General features: G+C 48.6%; 1 protein-coding gene across 4 annotated transcripts in view; it reads right to left on the bottom strand.

Moving 5' to 3' along the window:
• The window catches only part of KAZN (kazrin, periplakin interacting protein), a 1016124-nt gene extending 993478 nt beyond the window's left edge, over window positions 1-22646 (bottom strand). For 2 of the 4 annotated variants that reach the window (XM_088790131.1, XM_088790132.1), the window contains exon 1: window positions 21784-22632. In XM_088790131.1, the coding sequence (XP_088646257.1) occupies window positions 21784-21904 (121 nt within the window). In that variant the 5' untranslated portion in view covers window positions 21905-22632. Of the gene's footprint in view, window positions 1-21783 lie in introns of all 4 variants that reach the window. The other 2 variants (XM_088790136.1, XM_088790130.1) reach the window with 2 other exon arrangements.
• Window positions 22647-22911: the final 265 nt, after the last annotated feature.

Here is a 22911-nt window from a genome sequence, read left to right as displayed (position 1 = left end):
CCCATCATGCTCAGCGGCGTCTCATACAGAAAGGTCCTAAGACCCGCCTCTAGGTCCCTGTGTGTACCTCCAATTCCTGGGAGCCCTTCTTCTCCAATGGCACTGGGACTGGGACTAATTTGATTCCAAGGAAGGTGGCCTGACCTGCCTGTGGGTCTATTAGCACGTTTACCTTGACGTTATACTTCTATTAACAAAACCCAAGACTGCAGTATTATTTGATCTTATAAGGCTTCTGAAAAGGCCTTATGGACCAGGGAAATTGGGTCACATAGAGAAGAAAGAATCCAGCTTGAAGACACTGAAAATATGACATCCCTTTATCAGCATAGCTGTCATGCTACAATGACAGAACCCTGCAAGAGGGTTTTGTGGAAAATAAAGAGTTAAGTGACATGGATTTTACTTTTAGCCTCTTTAAAACAAATGTATATTTAAGATATATTTTTGGAAGGGTTTTACTTTAAAGCACAACAGCAATATTAACCTTTGAAAAGGAATGAAAAACTTAGATGATAAATGTTTCTTGTCTCCCTAGCTATTCCCTTTGAAACCCTAACTTGGAAAAATAGCAAATGAGGATGATGCTATTTCACGTGTCACCTCAATGTTAAATATAATCTTTCAATCTAGCCAGCCTTTCATCACCTTAAAATACTGATTTGTGCTCGGGAAAATTTACAGCCACTTATTTCAGTTATGCACTGAAGTTCCCAGGAGATTTTTAACTCTTAAAACAAAGATAAATCTTCCTCTCTCATTTTCAGTGCCCGGTTATTTTTACTCATTAATAGCAGGGAGCTGTCAGTTCCCCTTTAATCGGTATCCAATGTCACTTCCTGCATGTGCATGCCTTCCCCCAACGGTGAAAAGGCTGGGGAAATGTAGAAAAAGTTAGTGGGAGACCCAGAAACACAACTGGGGATTGTACATTGTAGCATTCTTGTCCTAAACATTGAACAAGAGACTTCGGTGTGAGAAAGGGAAGTAGCTTCATGTCACATCAGCAGCGATGCACACGTGAGCTTCTCCTGTGCTCCCAGTAAGGATGTGCGGCATTCATTGGTGGTCCCAGCCAGCACAGGGCACAGGGTCACACCTGGCCTGCCCACCAGTGCAATAACAACACCGTAAGGTCAAAGCCATAGGGGAAGCATGGGCACTGTCAGAGCCAGCAGGCCGCTAACCCAGTTTGGGAAGGAACTGGTGATAGCTTCCTGGGAGAACAATTAAGTTCGCAAACTCATCCTAGAAAAAGTGCTACATACCTCATGCTGAACATCACTATGGTCACCTTCAAAGTCCTCCCCTTGGGAAGCTATGTACCGACACCAGTGCCTAGTCCACCCTTCAAAGCCATTTTGGAACTCTTTTTCTAGAATGGCCATCAGAGCTGTCGTCGTATTACCCTTGATGTCCTGAATGTCATCAAAATGTCTTCCTTTCAATATTTCCTTGATCTTTGGGTAAAGAAAGAAGTCATTGGAGGCCAGATCAGGTGAGTAGGGAGGGTGTTCCAATAGAGTTATTTGTTTACTGACTAAAAACTCCCTCACAGACAGTGCCATGTGAGCTGGTGCATTGTCGTGATGCAAGAGCCATGAAATGTGGGCGAAAAGTTCAGGTGGTCTAACTTTTCACGCAGCCTTTTCAGCACTTCCAAATAGTAATGTTGGTTAACTGTTTGTCCAGTTGGTACAAATTCATGATGAATAATCCTTCTGATATCAAAAAAGGTTGGCAACAGCGTTGCAACAAGTTCATGAACTTAATTGTCAGACCGCGTATAAGTGGAGACCACACCTAGCAGTTTTAAGAATGTATAGACATTGGGTCAGAAGTAGATTCAATAAAATAAAAACTTGAAGGTTGAAAGAGAACATTATCAAAATCAAATCACTGCTCTTTCCCCCATCACCCCATACCTGCCCTTCTAGCATCTCATCAATGGTCACTCTATGCTACTGGCCACTGTGGGGAGACCCTAAGGGTCAGCATTGCCTCTTTGCTTGTTCTCACATCCCAACATTCAATCCATCAGCAAATCCTGCGAGCACTACTTTCAAAATCCACCCTGAGTGCCGTCACATCTCCCTGTGCGAGAATCAAGTCACGGTCACACTCCCTTTTCACACATTGGACTCCCACCCTGTGCCCCTCAGTCCTTAGGGTCCATTATCAAGACCACAGCCAGAGGGGGCCTTGAACCTGTTTGTCAGTAAAGTTGCCCCTTTTCAGAGCCTTCTCATGGCTTCCCCTCTCCCCCAGAAGAGAAGCCAAATTCCTTCAACAGTCAACGATATCCTCAGGGACCTCCATGACCTCCCCAGTACCCTTCCAACCTCACTTCCTCCTGCTGCCAGCCTGCTCATGGCCCACCCTGACATTCCTTGAACTAGAAAGCCACGCTCCCATCGCATGGCTTTTACACCTGCCATCCCCTCTGTGTGGAGCATCTTCTGTCAGGTACTCACACCTCTTTCAGATCCTTGCCCAAATGTCACCTCTGCACCGAGACCTTCCTTGACTACAATTGAACCCAATCCCGTGCACTTGCCAACCCCCTTCCCTGGTTTATTTAGCTCTCACAGATAAGAACATTCTTTCAACATAGTCACAATAGATTATCTTGCCAGGATAGAAAATGTCCTTAACCCCAGAAAAGTATAAAGAACTATACTGGCCATAAAAAGAAATGATGGGGCCGGCCCGGTGGCTCAGGTGGTTGGAGCTCCGTGTTCCTAACTCCAAAGGCTGCTGGTTCGATTCCCACATGGGCCAGTGGGCTCTCAACCACAAGGTTGCCAGTTCAATTCCTCAAGTCCCGCGAGGGATGGTGGGCTCCGCCCCCTGCAACTAAGATTGAACACGGCACCTTGAGCTGAGCTGCCTCCCCGATGGCTCAGTTGGTTGGAGCGCATCCTCTCAACCACAAGGTTGCCAGTTCGATTCCTCGACTCCCGCAAGGGACGGTGGGCAGCACCCCCTGCAACTAGCAACTGCAACTGGACCTGGAGCTGAGCTGCGCCCTCCACAACTAAGACTGAAAGGACAACAACTTGACTTGGAAAAAAGTCCTGGAAGTACACACTGTTCCCCAATAAAGTCCTGTTCCCCTTCCCCAATTAAAAAAAGAAAGAAAGCAAAGAAAGAAATGATGCCCTGATACATGCGATAACATGGATGAACCCTGGAAACATTATGAGAAATGACAAAAGCCGGACACAAAGGACCACACTATATCACTGTATTGATATGAAATGTCCAGAATATATAAATATATGGAGAGAGAAAGCAGAGTATTGATTGCCTGGGGCTGGTGGGTGAAGAGGGGAGTGACATCTAAAGTGTGCGGTTTTTGTGAGGTGATGAAAATGCTCTACTATTGACTTTGGTGCTGACTGCACAAACTTGTGCATTTACTAAAAACCCTTGACTTGGACACTTTAAAGGAGTGCATTGTATGGTACATGAGTTAAACCTCAATAAAGTTGTTTTTTAAAAAAAAAAACAGAATATATTATCACCCAGAATTTATCCATGATCACTTTGTCATGTTTCCTTCAGATTTTTTTAATAAGAAAAAACATTACTGAAGGTGAAGTCTCCTTCATACCCTCTCCCTGACTTAAATTGTGTCACATTAAAGAAACTTACTTGTAAAGCTTTTTATTGCCGCTTGAATAGTAAAGTCCTCAACCTTTGAAGTCTTGGTGCCCATTTATGTAAATGTTCTTTGAGGGGCCTTTTCTAGTTTCTACCATCTCTGGAGGACAAAGAATAACCAATGGTGTGTGTGTGGAGGGTTTGGCGTGGGTCTGGGGTGTAGGGAAGGCCCAGGAAACGGAGCTACTGCCATGCTGCACGTTCTCAGCCCTCGGAGCTGCCCACCTGGCCAGCCCACCAACCTCACTAGTGAGCTCGAAGTCCTTGAGCAACTCCGGTGTGCTAACCAATGTTCTAAGCACTGAGCTAGAGAAATGAAATGGCACAGCTTGAAAAACACAACCGAAAGTGAGAAGAAAGAAATTTCAGGGCAGAGCAATGTCTGACCTGAGCTGGGAAGACTGGATCGCAGTCCTGCCGCGGACTCTAAAGATGGAAAAGCAGCTCTGGCTGCACGGGGCCTCCTGTCCCAGATGCCCCCCGTGGCCCCATCGGCCTCCAAGGCTGGGATCTGCTGAGTCATGTCTCCTCAGGGTGACCAGCGACTGTGCGTGTGATGCTAAAATCAGGAGGAGAAGTTCACCCAGGCTGTGTCCAGCCACAGCTCTCTTTCTTCCCACTCAGGGTCAGACCACAGCAAACCTCAAAGCACAGAGTGTCAAAGAGGCTCTGCCAGGTGGTGCTGAGTGAGCAGCCCTACACAGACCCTTCCAGAGGAGGCCAGGTGCAGAGTGTTGCCATTCTAGTAGAAATGTGCCCAGGAGCTATTACTAAGGGATTTGCATCCATTCCCGAGTTCATGGACGGCTCTGGTAGAGAGGCCGGGTGACGAACAAGTGCCGGCTGGCTCTCGAGGGGCCCCGAATCTAGTACATACATGGTTTTTTCTGTATGTCCAACAGACCTGGAAATTTTCTGGAAGAATACAAGTGGGAAGATGACGATCCATAAGGAAGAGACAGCTAAGCTGCAGAGCCATGGATTTCTCCCCAAAAACACTATAGAAAAGTCAGCGAAAGCCAGGGCCCAGGGCCGTAAGGGCCGTAAGGACGAGCTTCTAAACCCCTCCTCTCCCACTTCCTCTTCAACATCAGGTTTGAATCCAAGTAACTTATTGCACCAGTATGTCTGCCAGAGACCATGGAGGTAACAGAAGTGGGGAAAAAACCCACCTCTGGTCTCAAATGGTTCGTGACCTGATCAGAGGCTCCAATAACACTGCAAATAACTATGGTGCAGGACAGATGCGTGAGGAGGGGATTACAAGGTGTGGTGGACGATAACAGAATACGGTTCACAGATTTCTGGATTTCACGGAGCACGAAGATAAGAAAGAACTAGGAGAAGATGTTTATGGATCAGATTAGTCGGCAAATTACAGCTCATGGTCAAGTCTGTCCCACTGCCTCTTTTTATAAATAAAGTTTTATTGGAACACGGTCTCACTCGTTCATTTGCATACTGTCTATGGCTGCTTTCATTATACAACAGCAGAGTAGAGCAGTCACAGCAGACACAATTAGAAGAGTCAGTATTGAAAAGACATCTATTCTCCTCAAATTGACCATGAATCAATAAAATCCCAATCAAATTCCATCAGGATTTCATTGTGAGCATTGATGATTATAAGATGTGTTATGGAAATGCTAAGGGTCAAGAACAACCAAGACGATCTAACTTTGAGGAATCTTTTCCAATATCATCCATCCTCGGATGACAAACACCCCAGAGAATAACGGAGATGGTGCATAGAGAGTGCTTGGCATGGCTCTGCGTGCCGTGAGCATGCAGGAAAGCTGGCTTTCACCGTTCCAGATGACTATTCACATTCCTCTGGGCGGTGCATTTGACCTGGCCCCCCGGCTAGCTCACCAGTTACAGTCCAAGTGAAGCTGGAGGCTCACACACCCATACAGCAAGACTCATGTGCCAGAGTAATTAAGACGGTCAACGAGGATAGATATATGAACCAAGAGAACAGAATCGAGAGTATAAAACACACCACACATAGGGACACTTGATTCGTGACAAAGGGAGCACTGCAGAGCATGGGGAAAAGAGTCATCTTGTCAATAAATGGTGCTGAGTCAAAGGATATTCGCATCGTAAAAGAGGAATCTTGACTCATCACTCACACTCTACACAATAATCAATTTTGGGTATACGTTAGATCCAAGGAGAAAAACCTCATGGTAGGCAAAGATTTCTTACACAGGACACAAAAAGCACTGTCCATCAAGAAAAAGATTAATACTGTGGATTACATTCACATTCGAAATTTCTGCTCATCAAGAGACTCTAGTAAGAGGGTGGAAAGGCAAGCCACACAGTGGGAGAAAGTATCTATGACCCAGACTGCAATCCATATCATATATAAACTCCTATAATTCAAAAAGAAGACGAAATACTAATTTTAAAAAATGGACAGAGCCTTGAGCAAACACTCAACAAAAGGAGGGATCCCAATGGCCAGTAAACAGAGATGTTCACCCTCATTTAGTCATCAGGGAGACGCAAATGGAAACAGCAACCATTTACTATTGCACACCCACCAGAATGGCTAAAGTGAAAAAGACAGACAGTATCAAGTGTTGGCAAAATGATGTGGAGCAACCAGAGTTCTCACATACGTTTGGCGAGAGTGTAAACTGGCACAACCACTCTGGAAGAGCGTCAGCATCTAAAGCTGAACACAGGCACACCCAGCCCCACTCCTAGAGATGTGTGTGTACAACACACTAAAGGACTTGTACAAGAGAGCACAGAGGCACTGTTCAAAGTGATCAAAACCCGGAAACAACCCAAAGGCCCATCAACAGTACAATGACCTATTAAATAGGTGTGATGTACTCGTACAGCAGAATATTATATAGCGATGAAAAAGAACCAACTACACGTAACAACATGGATGAATCGCACGGTAGGTTGAGAAAAAGAAGCCAGACAGAAAGACAAGCATTCTCCATGATTCCATTCAAAGGAAATTCAAAAACAGGCAAAACTGAACTATCATGGATGAAGTCAGCATAGAGGTCACCTTTGGGAGAAGGCAGGGGAGGTGACTAAAAGAGGGTCAGAGCATCTCCAGGTGTAGATGACGTCGTAAGTCGTGAGCTGGGCGGTGCTTACACCGGGGCAGCCACTTTGTGATAATTCACTGAGCTGCACTGCATTTCAGATTTGTGCATATTCTTCTACGTGGTTTAATTCAGTGCTTAAAGTTTCATTGCCCTCTGTGTGAACAAAGGTCGTGAATTGTTTACTTTGCTAAGTAAGACCATTAGAAAAGCCCACCATCTCATCTCAATTTTATTCCAGAAAGGACAGAACACTTGAATAGCAAGAAGCTCATGGAGAAAAAGGTCAGAATAAAGGAGTCCATCAAATGTATCTTCATGAAAGAGTTTTAAGTGAGGCTTTAAATACCATCTATATGCCTACAACTCCCACATTTTCATCTCCAACCCCGTCCTGGCTGCCGGCCTTGGTTTGTATGCCAACTACTTCCCCACGACCTCCGTTTGCATGTCTAATACTCCTGGTCCACCATGTGCAGTTCTGGGGAATGCCAATCCGGGAGCTCTCCCTGCAGAATAGGTGAGCCCTTGACCGAAGCTCAGCCACGATGCTCAGCCACCAAGCTCCTCGCTCCTGGAAACCCACATCTGGCCTGCAGGATGCAAGCACCAGAAGCAGCTGGAGCTGATCGCCCGTCCTGCTGCTGAAGCCTCAGACCTGCCATGTACGTCTTGTTACCGAGCTCACCCACTCCCCGAACCCCCCCAGTGCTGTCCTGCTGCCAGTCTTTTTCAAAACCTGGTTCTTTACCACTCCTTCAATTCCCTGAAATCTCCCCAGTGGCTTCTGAATTTTTCTTTTCAATCCAGAATTAGTTGATGTTGCTAACAACCAAAGAATCCTAAGCAAAGCAATGAGTAAGCGCTGATGTGTGCCACAGACCATGTGCAGAAGATGTTCAGAGAAAAGGAAGGTGGAGCAAGGTGGCGGGAGGTCAGGGGAGACAAGGCTCAGGCCTCCCCCTCCCCCCAGTGCTCAAAAGGGCACATCGAGGCATGCAAGCTTGAGCCCTAGGTCCGCTCCTGAACCTCCTCCTTCATCTAGAATGGCCACCAGATCAGAGATGGTCCAACCAGGGGTGTAAACGAGAGCAAGGGGGTGGGGAGGCAAGCTCAGTGTGCACAGAGCCAGGGCTGGAGGCTGGGTGAGGAAGAAGGGGGTCCAAAGGCGCCTCGTGGGGAGGACAGGACCACCCACAGTCCACTGGGGGCCACGTTGTGACTTTCATGGACCTTCAGCACATCTGCCTTTGTGGGTCTCTTCTTCCATAAAAATATAAATTATAGTTTAGGACTGTGTTGGTATTTGAAGACAAATATAGTAATATTTTAATATGTAATACTATCCACCAAAACATTTGGGTTGGCCTAAAGTGTATTTTATTTCCTTCTGATTTTAAAAGAAAGTATATTTTTTCTTCTGATTTTAAAAGAAATTAAAACAAGTTTGTAAGCCCCTAAAGGAATTGTGGTCTCCAGTTACTGTGCCACCCACCATCCAAATAAGGGGTCGCTAAGGTCCTTCTGACTCCACCATAGGAAAACTTCTGACTGGGTGGGGGCGGAATGCGTGTGTATAAGTGTGTGTGTGTTTATGTACGTATTTACACACACATATACATATGCATATATGTGTATGTATGTATTATACATGTATATAAATACATACACACAATTATGTGTATTTTCTATGACTATATAGCAAATTTCCACAAAATTAGCAGCTTAGAGAAGTACCCATTTATCATCAGTTTCTGTGCATCCGAGACCCAGGCACAGCATTCCTGTGTCCTGTGCAGAGATTTCACAGGCTGCAGTGTATCAGCCACACCATGTTTTCCTCTGAAGGTTCCAAGGAAGATCTGCTTCCACACTCACTCTGATTGTTGGCAGGATTTATTTCCTTGCAGCGGTATGACAGAGGTCCCCATTTCCTCGCTCCCTGCCATTCAGAGATCATACTCAGCTCCCAGGGCCGCCCTGGGGTCCTTCCCACATGGCCGTCTCATAACACGGCTGCTTGCTTTGTCAAGGTCAGCAGGAGACTCTCTCCCTAGCTGGCTCAGACAGTCCTACAACATAACCTAATCAAGCGAGTGACAGCCCCTCGTACTCACAGATGCCACCCACCAGGAGGTGGGAATCTCGGGGTCATCTTAGGATTCTGCCTGAGGTCTTTAGCAGACATGAGTAGCTGTCCTGGCTTGTTCTAGACCGGGCCCGGTTCTCCGCGATTCATACGAGTGTTAACGCTTTTGAGGTAAATGGTGATATTGTATTACCCCACGTTACAGTTGAGGAAACTGATACCCAGGAGGGTCAGGTAGCTTGCCCAGGCTCACAGAGCCAGCGTTCCTAGTGCAGTGTCACACCCATGATTACAGGAGGGCAACACTGAGAATTCGAAGCATACATAGTTTCCCTACAATTTTTGTTTCCTGGTCATTTTTTAATATCACCAGATTTGTACCTAATCAAAATTACACCTGGCCTGCTCATTCTGGAATTTGGTGCCCCATTTTCAGGAGCACGGGGTGAACGAACTGGGCTTGAGATTTATTCATCACACCGTTGGTTCTTGCAAACCCTAGTGCATTGGTCCTCAAACCTCGGCACGCCTCAGAATCCCCAGGAGGTGCTTGCTGAAACCCCAACTAGTGGCCCTACCCCCAGTTTCTGATTCAGTAGGTCAGAGGTGGGACCCGAGGATTTGCTTTTCTAGCCAGTTCCCAAGCAATACTGGTCTGGGATAACACTGACTGTCATTGCACTAGGATAACGCGTCTCAAACCACCTGAAGCAGGGGGTCCTGGGAGCTCTTGCTGAGTAGATTCAACGGCCGGCAATGAGACCCCGTGATCAGAATTTCCGGGGTGAGGCTGTGAGCCTGTGTTTTACACAACCTTCCCCAAGTAGTTGCAAAGTCACAATAGTACTCTAAAAAATGGTCATCACCTCTAAGCGCTCGGACTTGGCCAAAGTAGGCTTAAATTGGAAAAGTTTAAGAAGTCCTAGCCAAGAGGAGAGCAGAGAGCAGAGCCATGAATAGCAGCGCTGCCGTCTCCCCAGAGATCAGAAGAAAACCAGCCTACGTGCCAGTCTGAAAGAATTGCCTTGCTGGAAAAGGAGAAGCCCTTGAGGGGAACTGTGTAGACACACAATCAATCCTGACCTCACATGGCCCAGAACTCTCCTAGGATCTAACCAAACCTCTCTCATCGTGGGGCCAGCAGACTGCCTCGCACTCCACTGCAGGCAGTGGGAGCCTGAGATTCCTCCCCAAAGTGACCAAATCCACAGCACGAGGTGTCCAGAAAGATCCATGTCAAGACCCCCCGCCTCCCACAAGTCTCTGCCTGACCAGACAGAGGCCACCCACAGCACTCTGTGAGTTTCTATGACTGACACCCTCTGCCCTCTCTCCTCACATTATTGCCAATGTCTGTCTACCTCTTAGCAAGGCAGGCATTGTGCCTCTTCCGGTGCCCTACAATACCTTGGCCTCTCAGAGTTCTCACACTAACATTATAGGAGAGTCCAGGACCCTCGTCTTAGCCCCACCCCCGTGACCAGCAGAACAGAAAGAGAGAGCCCTGACTCCAATTTAAGCCCATTCTTTCCAGGTGTCTCTCATGACACCACTCCTGGACCCACCTAGGTTCCTGTCTGGTTTCTCTGTGATGCCCAGACAACAGGGAAATCTTGGGTGGAATGACAGAATTTGTGACAGGATTCCATTTGTGCCGACATGGAAACTCCAGTCATCTGCTCACCAATTTCATCATGTGATTTTTTTTTTTTTGTCAAGGCAAGTCTTCATTTCCCCTTTGGACAAGAGGGTGTCCTGTGAGGTTAACACTCGCCTCAGACCTGGGGACAGGGAGGTGCTCGGCCTGGGCCCTGGAACTTGGAGTGACAGGAGGGTATTAAATGGCGCCTGTTTATCCTGTCAAGTGACAGATTCCTGCAGCCTTTTTAAAGTGTGCACTCGCATACAGAGTGGATAAATCTCCAACTCCACAGCCACCAAAGCAGCCTTACAAACAAGTTTCGATGAGGCACTTCCACAGGTTCCTCAGGCTGGGAGGAAAAGGCTGGGAGGAAAGAGTGGGGTTCTGTCCCGGCCTGGGTGCTTACCAACAGTAAGACCTGACCATGCGCTTGGGGTGACGGCCGTGCCGGGAAGCCAGGCGCACCAAGAGTTCCGCTCCTCTGCTCGGCGACAGTGGTCTCTGTGCTCCTCCAAGCTCCCGGTCCACAAACCCTTCCCATGCACTTTCATACCATCCTCAGCGTTCTGACCTTATGGAAAGGCCATATTACACACAAAGCTGTGGTGCGGAGAGATTTGAAACAATAAACAATGGGAAAGAAGACAACTTGTCCAAAGTCACACAGTCAATAAACTCAGATCTGACACCAAACCCTCGCCTTTATTTAATTTCTATGCTCTTGTGGAATCACCTAGCAGGGACTCCTGGGGGGGGGGGGTAACCCCAGCCCTGACTTCGGGCAGACAACTGCATTCCTCGGTCACGTGTTCCCCTTTTGCAGAGCGGCATCAGCCATACACAGTTTTTGAGGACACAGTTTCCACTGCACATGCTTCTGCCTGGGCCCTCCCAGTGCTGGATGTCACAACTTGGATATTCAGGTGCGATTTCTAAAATGGCGGAGTTACGCATATGACAGCCCTTGAGAGAAGTGATGTCCTCCTTTATCACCAGGAAACAGGAAATCCAACGCTTCTGAGTCAGCCAAGGAGGATTATGAATCGTCTCATTATGAAAGAGCCCCCAGGCACTGGGTGGCAGTTAGCTCCCACTTAAAGGGGACAGTCCAAATGTCCATTTTGGGGGGAGCATCAGGGCCTTTCTTGGGCAGCCTTCACCACTCACAGGGGTGAGGCTGACCACCACCATCTGGGGTCAAATGAGGGCTCTGGGCACCTCAACACCTGAAATGAATTTCCTAAAGCCAGCCCAGCAAACAAGGGGCCAGAGCTGCCCCTGGTCTCTCTTCAACGTTTCCACCCCCGCAATTTCCATCCTCCCCTTGTTCTCACATGTTTTAGCTCAGACAGCATCTTTCAGTGAGGCTGACAGAAGTATTCCCCTCCCCTCATAAATGCTTAATTAGATCCACTACATTTTCAAACCAGGCTTTAATCACAAGAAGCCAAGAAAGACATTTCATCCTGAATAAGCCCAAGTACTGAATATTGATTTGTGATTCTCTGAAGAAAAAGTGGGTGTGGGAGCAGGTGGGCAATAAAGCAGGTACAAAAGCATCTAGGGGAGGGAAATCTGACTAAAACACAGCCGATCCAGGCAGATTCTCCCTTCTGCATAACCTGTCCGCCCTCCAGGGCTAGACTCGCCCCACCACCACCACCTGGAAAGAGAGGGAGGTCTGTACCTCCCTGCTTCTCTTCCTGCCCCTGAATGGAGCACTCAGCCTTTTGTAGCTTTACAGACACTTTTAATGTCTAGCTTCCCAGGAGAGAGAGCGACCCAAAGAGCCCTTAATTGAAATTACCCCATGTTGTCTGGACTGTAACCTCCCTTACGGACACATTCTTTCTCATTGTTGTGGAGGAACTAATGTGACTAAGTGATGTGTCAACCAATCCCACAGCTCAAGACAGGCACTAGGCTCCTCAGGCACCTTGTGTTTGCATAAAAAGCTTGAACACCGAAGCTCCACTCAACTGCCAGTCTTTCCTCTGCAGAGAGATCTCATAGGGGAAGAAAGCTGATCGGTAGGTCTCATCCGTCTATAGGTCATGAGCACCGGAAGTGCAAACTCACAAACTCCACCCACTTTGCATATGAAGACAGCCCAGCCCCCCACCTCATCCTTTCTCCCTTTGATCTTAAAAAACGCCTGTGTACTCTATGCTCTCCTCCAGCTGACAGAAGTCCTGAGCAATTCCGCCATTGTGCTATTTGGGGTGAGCCTAGGTCCCGTAACCACAGATTTCTGCAAACACAACTTCTACGGCTCAGACATTGGGCCTTGTTTCCCCACTTGAGTAGTTTATGACCCTTGAAAGTGAAACTCGGGTGTCACAATTCTTTAGTCCAGCAAGGGACAAGATAATAGCAAAGCGTCCTTCTTTGCCGCCCCGAGTTCATTTATCAGGGACCAACTCTTTACCAAGGAAAGCTGTGACGGCTCCACCGGCTGCCTCCTGGCCTCCACTCGGCTCCAAGGTTCTATTCTCAAGTGCCAGTGGCCACAAAGGAGCTTTTGTTTAAATTGGGGACAACCAGGATGGTAGCACCTGACAAATTGGATTTTTAATGAACACTTAGGACTCAGGGGAATAAGCTATTTCAGCTGGAGTTTTCTTAGCCAACCAGTCGTCAAGGCCAGAGAGCTAGACTAGGGCCTATGGCAATAGGCTTTGTGCAAGAAAGCCAGCGCTCCTTTGTAACCCTCCAAGTTTCCCATGACCTTGGTCATTACCCTCCAAGGCAACTGGCTGCTCCTTCATGCTAGGCCAGGCAAGACAGCCTTCCTAGCCCACAAGACAACACGTTGCTGGGGTCTGTATTTCACTGGCAGGCCAGCGTTCTGAACTACTCCTGGTATAGGCTCCCTGCTGGACCTAAAAATAAACTGTCTTCATAGACAACAAAGTCTAGGAATCCTGTTTCAAGTAGAAAAAATGACCAGCTGCTAAAATATGGCTGGAACTTTCTTTAATCTAAGTTATCCAATTTCTGCAGGCCAGCGGAGAGCAAATGCTCTTCCCTGGTCTTCTATTTCTTCTGCTTCTCCTACTGCTACTCTGTATTATAAACTGAGGTGTGGGTATCGCTTCCTCAAGACCTCAGTGGATCTCCCAGAGAATCAACTGCAGTTTAGGACGGACGTGTTCTCTTATTCTCTACCAACTGTACAATTCTATAATCTCACCCAACTTACTCCAGGGTAAACGTCTGACCCAGCCCCTGAAGCACAGGGAACAAGAATTAACATCTAAAAAGGTTACAACTGAAGTTACCCCCAACCCCATCCAGAAACTTCTCATTGGGAGATTTGAGTTTTCGCCAGAATCCAACCTGAAGATGGCCAGACTAATTCAGCTTCATGTTACCCACACCACGTACTGAAACTGGGTGACGACAGCACAAGCCTGGTTTGTTGATGGACAGGCTCCTGGACAAGGAGACAGTGTCAGTGGTTCCAGGGACTAGTTATCTTTAGAATCTCTGCCCAGAGAAGAGGGCTTGGACCTGAGGGAGGCAGAGACACAAGTGATGCCAGCCTTGGTCATGCCCTTCGGTGATGCCCAGTTGGCATAGGGTGAGCTCCAAACGCATGCACACACACAGATACGCACCCCTCAGAAGGCCCTGCCCTAAATCCTGCCACTCCTGCCATGTCTGGACCTACAGCCCAAGGCAGGGGTCTTCTCTACCAGCCCCTGCTGGCTCAACACGGAATTTAAGCCCTACACCCACTCTGCCACACTCCTGGCACAACTCCCAGGGGCCTCCCCAGGCATCACCCAATCTCATTGTGGAGAGACTTAGTGAATGGACCTCTAATGCTGATGGGAAAAACACAAAGCACATTTCCAGCCTCAGCTGGAACACTGAGCCTGGAGGGGGTGCCCTGTGGTCCTAGAAAGTTCCATTTCATGGTGGAGATGACCTCTCAGGGAGTAATTCCAGCTCTAAACACACTTTCTATCAAGGTTCCAGCCCCTACCTGAGGATAGGGACACGACTTCAAGAGGCGGAAACAAAAGTGCCCACGTAGGCTCTTTCTTCCTTCTGAGTTCATGGGGCCAGGAAGCCACACAGTACCAACAGGCACAGGCAGCTTCCGTTTGCATGGTCTTCACACCCGCTGGTGAGTCTTAGAAGCAGCATGACATAATCTCTTGGTCAGTTTGCCCAACTACCTTAGAAACGCAGATTTTCGCCAGGAGAGAATTTCCAGGAAGGCATTCAGCTCTCTCCCACGGGTGACAGACCCATGGCTGCAGAGAGGGCATACTCTGCAATAATACTCAGTTCTGGCCCTTCCTGGCTCTGGTTTTGGTGATGCCCAGTTGGCATAGGTGAGTTCCTGAAATACTCCAGGGTGAATGTCTGACCCAGCCCCTGAAGCACAGGGGACCATGAGAAACAGACGCGAGGTCTAACAGTGGCTGTCAGGTGGGAAATGCTGAGGGGTCAAGAGGGAACAGAAACCAAGATGGATCGCACACAGACGCAAGTCAAGAGGGAAAGTCAGGAATGGGCCAAAGCAAACCGAAGACTGGGAAGAGGTAGGCCGGAGGAGCGTGGGCCAGTCCTACCATTCCAAGCAGCATGTCCTGCTGGCACGTGCCACGCCCAGCCTTTGCCCCACAGGGTTGTAGAATTGTCTCGTTGGCACAAGTCAACACTTATGCCTCAACGTCTTCACCCTCCAACCCTCCAAGAAGCAGCCCACCGCAGTGGGTGTGCATTTCTCAACCCAGCCTTGAGATTCTTTGATGTATTTCTTTTCTAGTGTATATGGTAAACTGGAAAATGCCACAAAACATTCAGAAATATACTAAGCATCTTTATAATACAAAGCTGAGCTCTTCTTTTGGAGAACAGGATCTGGCAACATCAGCAAACCCCATAGCACCCTGAGAAGCACCACCCAGCTCACCTGACCCATGTTTCAAACCAAATGCTCTCTTCTTCCGCTGTCTTTTAAACTACGGCCTCCAAGAGCAGGTGCTCCACATTTCATTTAATAACCTTTGAATTTTATTTATTAGGCTGCCCCTTACTAAGGCTGACCATCTAATTTATCATGCAAACAAGGACATGCTTGAGAGTGATGCAGGTGTTATTAATAATTATACCAGGAAGAGATAGGACCTGGGCGTGTCTCAGGTAAGCTGGGTCCAATGAGGACCTTCTTTACACACCCTCTGTGATTGGTGGAGAGAAATTCTCTCAGATCTGGTGATTCCTGGCCTTGGGTGTCAAGGAAAGAACGAATGTGGAGTTTGGGGGTTTTTTTGAATCACAATGATTACCCAAGAGAAAAAAGTAGCATATTTGTACTGGTCCGAAAGACATGACCACAAGGAATGTTTTAATTCCAGGTGTCACTAACCTTTGTCTCACTAGACAAGATAGAACAGAAGTGCTAATAAGAAATAGCAATAAGGACAGTGTTATGAAATGAATGTTTGTTTCCCCCCCAAATTCCTGTGTTGGAATTCTCATCCCCAAGATGATGGTTAGGAGCTGGGCCTCTGGGAGGGGCTTAGGTTGTGAGGATGGAGTCCTCATGAAAGGGATTCGTACCCTTATAAGAAGAGACAGGAGAGTTTGCTCCTGTCTCTTTCTGCCATGTGAGGACACAATGAGAAGACAGGAAGAGGGCTCTCACCAGACACCGGATCTGCTGGCACCCTGATCTTAGCCATCCCAGTCTCCAGAACTGTGAGAATTAGATAGTTCTTAAACCACCCAGTCTATGGTATTCTATTATAGCAGCCCAAACTAAGATAGACAGCAAACGTTCATATGTATTGCATTCTGTGCCAGGCACTGTGATAAACACCTTATTCATATTAACACATTGTCTGACTTACCACAACCCTATGAAGTAGGTAAACTATGATCCTCATTTTATAGAGGAGGAAACTGGCACAGAGAGGTTAAGGTCCTTGCATAAGGTCACACAGCTAGAGGACAGCAGAACTGGGATTTAAACCCAACCAATGAGCTCTTAAGTCCACACTAATAACCACAGGCCCCTGCCTCTGACAAGCAGGTCTCTGCAGAAATAAGTCAATGAGAGACGAGCCACTGCTTCTGATGTACTGACCTGTGGGATGACAGTGCTATTCATAGGACGGAGCCCCTGACATACTGCTTATTCCAACGCTTTAATGACCCAACTTGTCCCTATTGCTTCTCACTCAAACAAGCACCACTGGTGGGAACTTCTGCAGTCAAGGTGTGGTCCAGGGGTTGTTGCTGACAGTCCCTGAATCCTAAGGGGAGGATCAGGATGCGGAGAAAAGTCTGCCTTGAGACTGAGGGTGGGAGACTGGGCCGGGAGGAGATGCTGGAAGAGGGCACTGAGTGGCCAGTGCCCACCACATTGTCCATTATGCACAAGAAGCAGACCCTATCCCCTTTCAGAGCCAGGAGATAAGAGTAACCCATTTGAGCAGCCTAAGGGACCGTGTACTGGGATAAACTGTGTTCCCCGCTGCCCTGGGTTCTCTGCTACCTAACTTGAGGGCTATGAAGGATGAGTCTTGAGAAAGAACACGAACATAACCACATTGTACTTTGCCAGATCCCACTAACACCTTTTTATCGTGCTAACAGCTTCTCATGAGGATGACAGCTATCCTGTAAAAGGACGGATGACTTAGTTTAAAACAAACCTGTCAGCGTCTTACTGATGACAACCGCCATGTTGCCAACCCCAAGGGGGTTTGGAGGACTCAGAGATGAGCAAGATGATCATTCCTGACCTCAGGAAGTTCAGAATCTCACAAAGAAGGCATCCACGAAGATGAGTCACAGCACGGACACATTATTAATGGTGGCGTGAAAACACAGAAGATGTCGGCCCCGCCCCCTTAAAGCTACAAACGCCTGGAGGGCAGGCATTGTCTTCAGTGTCTCTGATTGGTGCCCGAGTTCACATTTATTCAGCAAACACTCATTTGCTGGCACAGATGGTCAACAAACATTTCTGGAGAGGAACTCCTGGAGGAACTGGGAAACTTGATGGCGTCTGGACGGAGGAACAGGATCCAGAAGGCTTGAATTTGAATCCTGACTCAACCACTGACTAAGAAAAACAGTTCCCTTTATGGGCCTCGGTTTTCTCACCTATAAAATGGGGGTGATTTTATTTGCCTTACGAGGATGTGACAAGGAAGAAATTAGGTAACGTGTAAGCACTTAGCATAATGACCATCCCAAAATAAGTACCCCAAAAGTACTAGCCATGCATAGCCTCAATTGCCAGTGGTCACTACAATAATTCCTTATCTAGATGTCCAAACACCCTGTTCCCACTGGAGAAACAGCCAGATGAGAAGGAGGTCTGAGACCACCACACCTTGAGGATCCAAAACGGTCCTTAAAAACCACACCTCCACCCGTCAATCATGCGTGGCCGGCCAGGCTGATTTCTCACCTACCATTTTGGGCTACAGCAGGAGCCACAGGGAAGGGGAAGAAATTTAGATTGGGGGGTCGGGGGGGCGGTTAGAAAGAGAAGAGAATTTACTTCATAGAACTAACCATTCTGACATGGGGTGAAGGACCCTGGAGCGGGACAAGCATGGGTGACAGCAGCAAAGGCAGTGGAAGCGCCAGAACCAGCTCTCTCCTCCATACCCTTGAGAAAGGTTTTCTCGTGTTGAAATCCCATTTCAGAAGCCACAGGATCGCTTTTTTTTTTTTTTTTTTTTTTTTGCCATTTCAGTTCATGGTTTCATTTTTTAAATTTATTGTTCAATTATAGTTGACATACAATATTATATCAGTTTCAGGTATATAACATCCTCGTAGACATTTATATACCTTACGAAGTGACCCCCCCTGATAAGTCTAGTACCCACCTGGTACCATACGTAGTTATTACAATATCATTGACTCTATTCCCTAGGCTGTGCTCTATATTCCTGTGACTATTTCTTGAGTACAGGCTTTGGGGTGGGATGTGGGAGGTTTCAGTCTCATTCTGCCAACACCTAAGCTTCACTTGTTACATAGGAAATGAACCATCTACCTGCAGGTTGCTATGACGAGGAAGCGGATGTGATCTTGCCCAGTTCAAGTGCTACGGAGCTGGGCACACAGTTCCCACTGGAAACCAGAGTGATGCAGGATACGCTCTTCTTACTAGGACTTTCAGGTCTACTCTAAATGCTTCCTGAAGCAACTGCTACTGTACATGTATGCAGTGGGGTGGAGGTCATGGGGGAGGAGAGGAGAAAACCAAGGCACTATGTAGCACCAAAAGTTCCAGCAAGGAAGCATGAGGCAGAGCCAAATTCTCTGAGGGCTTGCACCCTTTTATTTTGTCCCACACAAATTCTGTCCATCCCCGTTCTGTGCTTATGTAGGTTGGTCTATGGCAGGGATCACCACACTTTTTTCTGCATAGGGTAAGATAGTAAATATTTTCAGCTTTGCAAGCCACATGGTCTTGATCACAGCTACTCAACTCTACTGTTGTGCACAAAAGCAGCCACAGACGAAATGAATGTGAATGGACATGACTGTGTACCAATAAAACTTTATTTATAAAAACAAATGATGGGCCAGATTTGGCCTCAGAGCTGTAGTTTGCAATCCCTAGTCTAGGGGATTCAGGACTTATCAAGTTCACACAGCCAACAAACAGCTGAATTGGGACTGAATGAGAAAGAACTCTGTACTCTTTCTATGGCCCCACTCATGCCCAGTTACCGCCTTGCTGCCAGGAGTCTACTCCCGCCCCCCCCTACATCTGATGTGCCCTTTTATGCTCATTCCTCTCCCTGAACCCCACTCAGCACGCTCCATCTCTCAGGAGTCGACTTCTCCTAAGATACGAAATACTTGCAGATATAAAGGATGAACCTATGTCATCAGCGGGACCACAGGCTTTAGAGGTTCAAGGCACAGGTTTGGTTACCAGACCAGGACTCAGCTTTCCCTTTCACTCCTTCCCAGCTGCATGGAGGTGGGCATGCAGGCAAGCCCTGAGTGTGCCCCTTGCCTGGGGAAACTGGCAAGGGTTTTTGAAAATCAAGTAAGACAGTTTATGTAAAACCCATAGGAAGGGTTGTTCAGGAAATGGAATCATTAAAAAGTCACAACCTGTGTAATTCTCTTTTCCCCCTGATATGCTTGCATCTACCACCAACTAGACCATCGTCTCCTAGAGGAAGGTCTTGATTTACTCTGCGGATTCTGTGGCTCCTGGCACCACGCAGAGAGGGCAGGTAGCAGTTGCTCAGTGAACACACGTGACAGCTGCCGCTCACTCAGGAGCAGACGTGAGGAACACAGCTCTGAGACCCTGGCGCCACGGAACCATTTTCAGCTGCATTTAAGATCGCATTTGTGGTACCCCTGGACTGCAAATGGCTGGCTGCAGAGGAAGCCATGTTGGTGCTCAGTCGCTTGCCCCTCCTGAGTTGCCTGGACTTAGAGGTGAATTATTCCTCTTTGCGTTTCTTTGGGGAACGTGTTCTCCCTTGAGATGGCTGGTCATTATTAATCCATGTTCCATTGCTCTCCTGACACAAAGGACTTTTTTTTAAAAAAGGACACAGGATTCCACAGCCTGATTTAGGTCTGGGTGCCCCCAAAAGTGTAGAGAATAAAGCCACAGGGGACTCGCCGAGGCACTTTAGAAATCCAACCTGCCTCCCACAGTCACTTCAGAGAAGTAGAGCGGTGTGTGAAACCTGCGTCCAGGAAAACCCCCCGAGCCCTTCTTCTTGTGCAGAAATAGTGGCAGCTGAAGTACTGCTGACCACACATTCTACAGATTTATGGAAAGGGAGATTCTCCACCTTCTGGACAAGCCAAGGGGTGGAGAAGGGGGGGGCGGTGTTCAATGCCCCAAAGGCAGCTAAGCTACTCTCTGCAAACAGAGATACCTTGACTGGCCCACAGAAGGACAGAAGGATGCTTGCCCAGCACCCCCACACCCTCTAGAAATATTAATAAACACTTGACACTGGTTAGGTGCCAGGCACTTTTCTAAGTCTTTCCATGTATTAACCTATTTAATCCTTGCAATGACCCTATGAAGTAGTGCTTAGTTATCCCTATTTTACAGTTGAGGAAACTGAGGCACAGAGATACTAAGTAACTTGCCTGAGGTCACATAGCCTATAACAGATGAAGCTAGGACTCAAACCCAGGCAGTCCAGCAACAGAGCCCTGATTCACCCACTCCACACATCGCCTCCCTGTGCAGACAGAAGCGCCCTGTCCTTAGAAAGCCACTCAAGTTTTGTGTTTTCCATTGCACTTGGCTCCTGTGAGCTCACAGACTCTAAGGCCTGGATGGGCCCGGCAGCCCTGAGGCCAGTTCTCTTGTTTTGCAGTTGGAGACGGCTTCCCAAGGAAAAGGGGTAGGGTCTGCAATTTCCCAGGTTATGCAGCAAGCCAGGGAAAGCATCAACACTGACTCAATCCAGGGTTCTTCTCACTTTCTCCCCACACTCAGCCAAAATGCACAGTTAACACTTTAACACCCAGGAAACCACGGGAGAAACACGTGGCCCTTTCCCCACCGGCAGGCGTGAACTCTGAGGGAGCAGGAACCCAGGCATCCGGTTTCCTGTGTGACACCAGCGAAATTGTGATCACATATCAAGCACCGGTCTGCAGGCCCCGCCATGGTGATCGTGTGCACCATGCCGTCCCCCATCACCTGGTTTCCGTTGTGACCAAATGCACACCCTAGCAAGATGGCTGGCACAAGGTAAGGCTGCAGCCCACACCAAGTTTTCCCTTCAGTATCAAACATGAGCCTTTGGGAGACAAAGTCACGAGCCAAGACGATGAGGAGTCGCCACAGCAGAGCCAGGGTCTGAGAGGGGCTGCCGAGGGTGACAGCATCATGAGCATCCCAGGTCCGCCGTGACCGGAGAGGCATGGCTTAAACGCCACCTTTAGCCACAGAGAGGGGCAAGCGGACACAAAGCCAGCCCGTCTAGGACAGGCACCTGCCCCCAAAAGAAGACCACAGACACCACATCATCAGCTTCCCCTGACGCACGCTCCCTCACCGGCTGGGCAGCCACAGCAAAAAGAGATCACAAGAGACAAATGGGGGCCCTTCCCTTCCCTTCACAAGTGAACATTCAGTCCCGTGGCATGTCCTAAAAACTTTAAAGTGAATATGCTACACAATCCCGTCCCTGGCTAGTTGAACTTCACACACCAAATGACATCAAGGAGAGATGGGACAGACAGACACACAGACAGACACACACGAGCCTCTGCCACTGGCAACTCTGGATAATGCCCCGCTTCCCACACGGCACACTTCCTACCTGCTTCCATCAGTTGGCACTGCTGACCGAAGACATGGGAGAAGGTGACAGGGCCTGAGGCAGAATTGGACGTCGCCAGCGTGGATTCCATGGCTCCTCTGGGGTCTTTGGCGTTGGTCATATGACAGAGTCCAGACCCTTCAGAGTGTCCGAGGGAAGGATGACGTCGCCAGTCCGGGAACTGTAGGTCTGAGGCCACTTGTCACTTCCAAGAAAATGTCCACGCCCCAAAGTTTATAGCGTTTCTTCCTGCTGCCACCCACTCCTTGCAGTTTCTCTCAAACACCAATCAAGTGAAAAATGAAACCCTATAGGGTTCCGCAGATCTTGCTCAGATACAGGAGTTTGATGCAGAAGGAAAATCTAAGTTTTACACAACAGAAGTTGTTTCCTCTTGTCTAGGAGGGGTGGCTGAGACGTGGGCCCCCGCTCTGTCTTCCCGGGGTGTCACCTGGAAGGGGCAGGGTCCAAGGAGCTGCTCAGCCCCGTGGCTGGATGGAGAGAGCTGGGGCCCCAGCGCCAGCTGCAGGAAAAGCACTGCTGGGCTCCGTGGTGTCTCCTTCCAGGGAGGAGGGCTGGGAGCGAGGCTGCCCCGGGCTCCCCGGGGAGCTGGCCTGGAGGCCCAGTGCCCCGGCAGCTCAGGCAGCTCGGGCCCTGGTTTTTGTCCTCCCGGAGCTCTGGTGCCGCTGTCCAGGGTTGGTGTGTGCCCCTGGGCAGCCGGATGCAGACGGGGGAGCACAGAGTCTGGCGAGCGCAGCGCGAGCACTCTGCAGCTCTGGATACGAGATGCCCGTGGATCATCCTTCAACCCAGATGCCGTTCTCTTCCCGCGTCCCCCTGCGTGCTGGGCTGTGGAGGGGGGAACGAGACATGGTTACAGAGCCCCTGCTGGACCTAAGGCAGCCAGCCCCCCAGCCCACGCCCCCACCCCTTTTCCATGAGGCAAAAGGGCCTTTACTTGGAGATGTTCTGGATGCAGAGGGAAGTGCTAACTCAGCCCCGTGGGCTCCTGGCTGCTGTAACCTCTTCATGCCCACAGCCCAGGAAGTGCCAGACCGAGGAGAGGAGAGTGCCAGCCACAAAACCAAAGAGCAAAAAGAGGAGAGATGCCAAATGCCATGTGTCCCC

The sequence above is a fragment of the Rhinolophus sinicus genome, chromosome 14 (genome assembly GCF_057876585.1).
Source record: "Rhinolophus sinicus isolate RSI-liver-muscle chromosome 14, RSI-T2T, whole genome shotgun sequence".
Taxonomy (NCBI): Eukaryota; Metazoa; Chordata; class Mammalia; order Chiroptera; family Rhinolophidae; genus Rhinolophus; species Rhinolophus sinicus.
The sequence above is the reverse complement of the archived record's forward strand: the minus strand, read 5'-3'. Positions and strand labels throughout refer to the sequence as shown.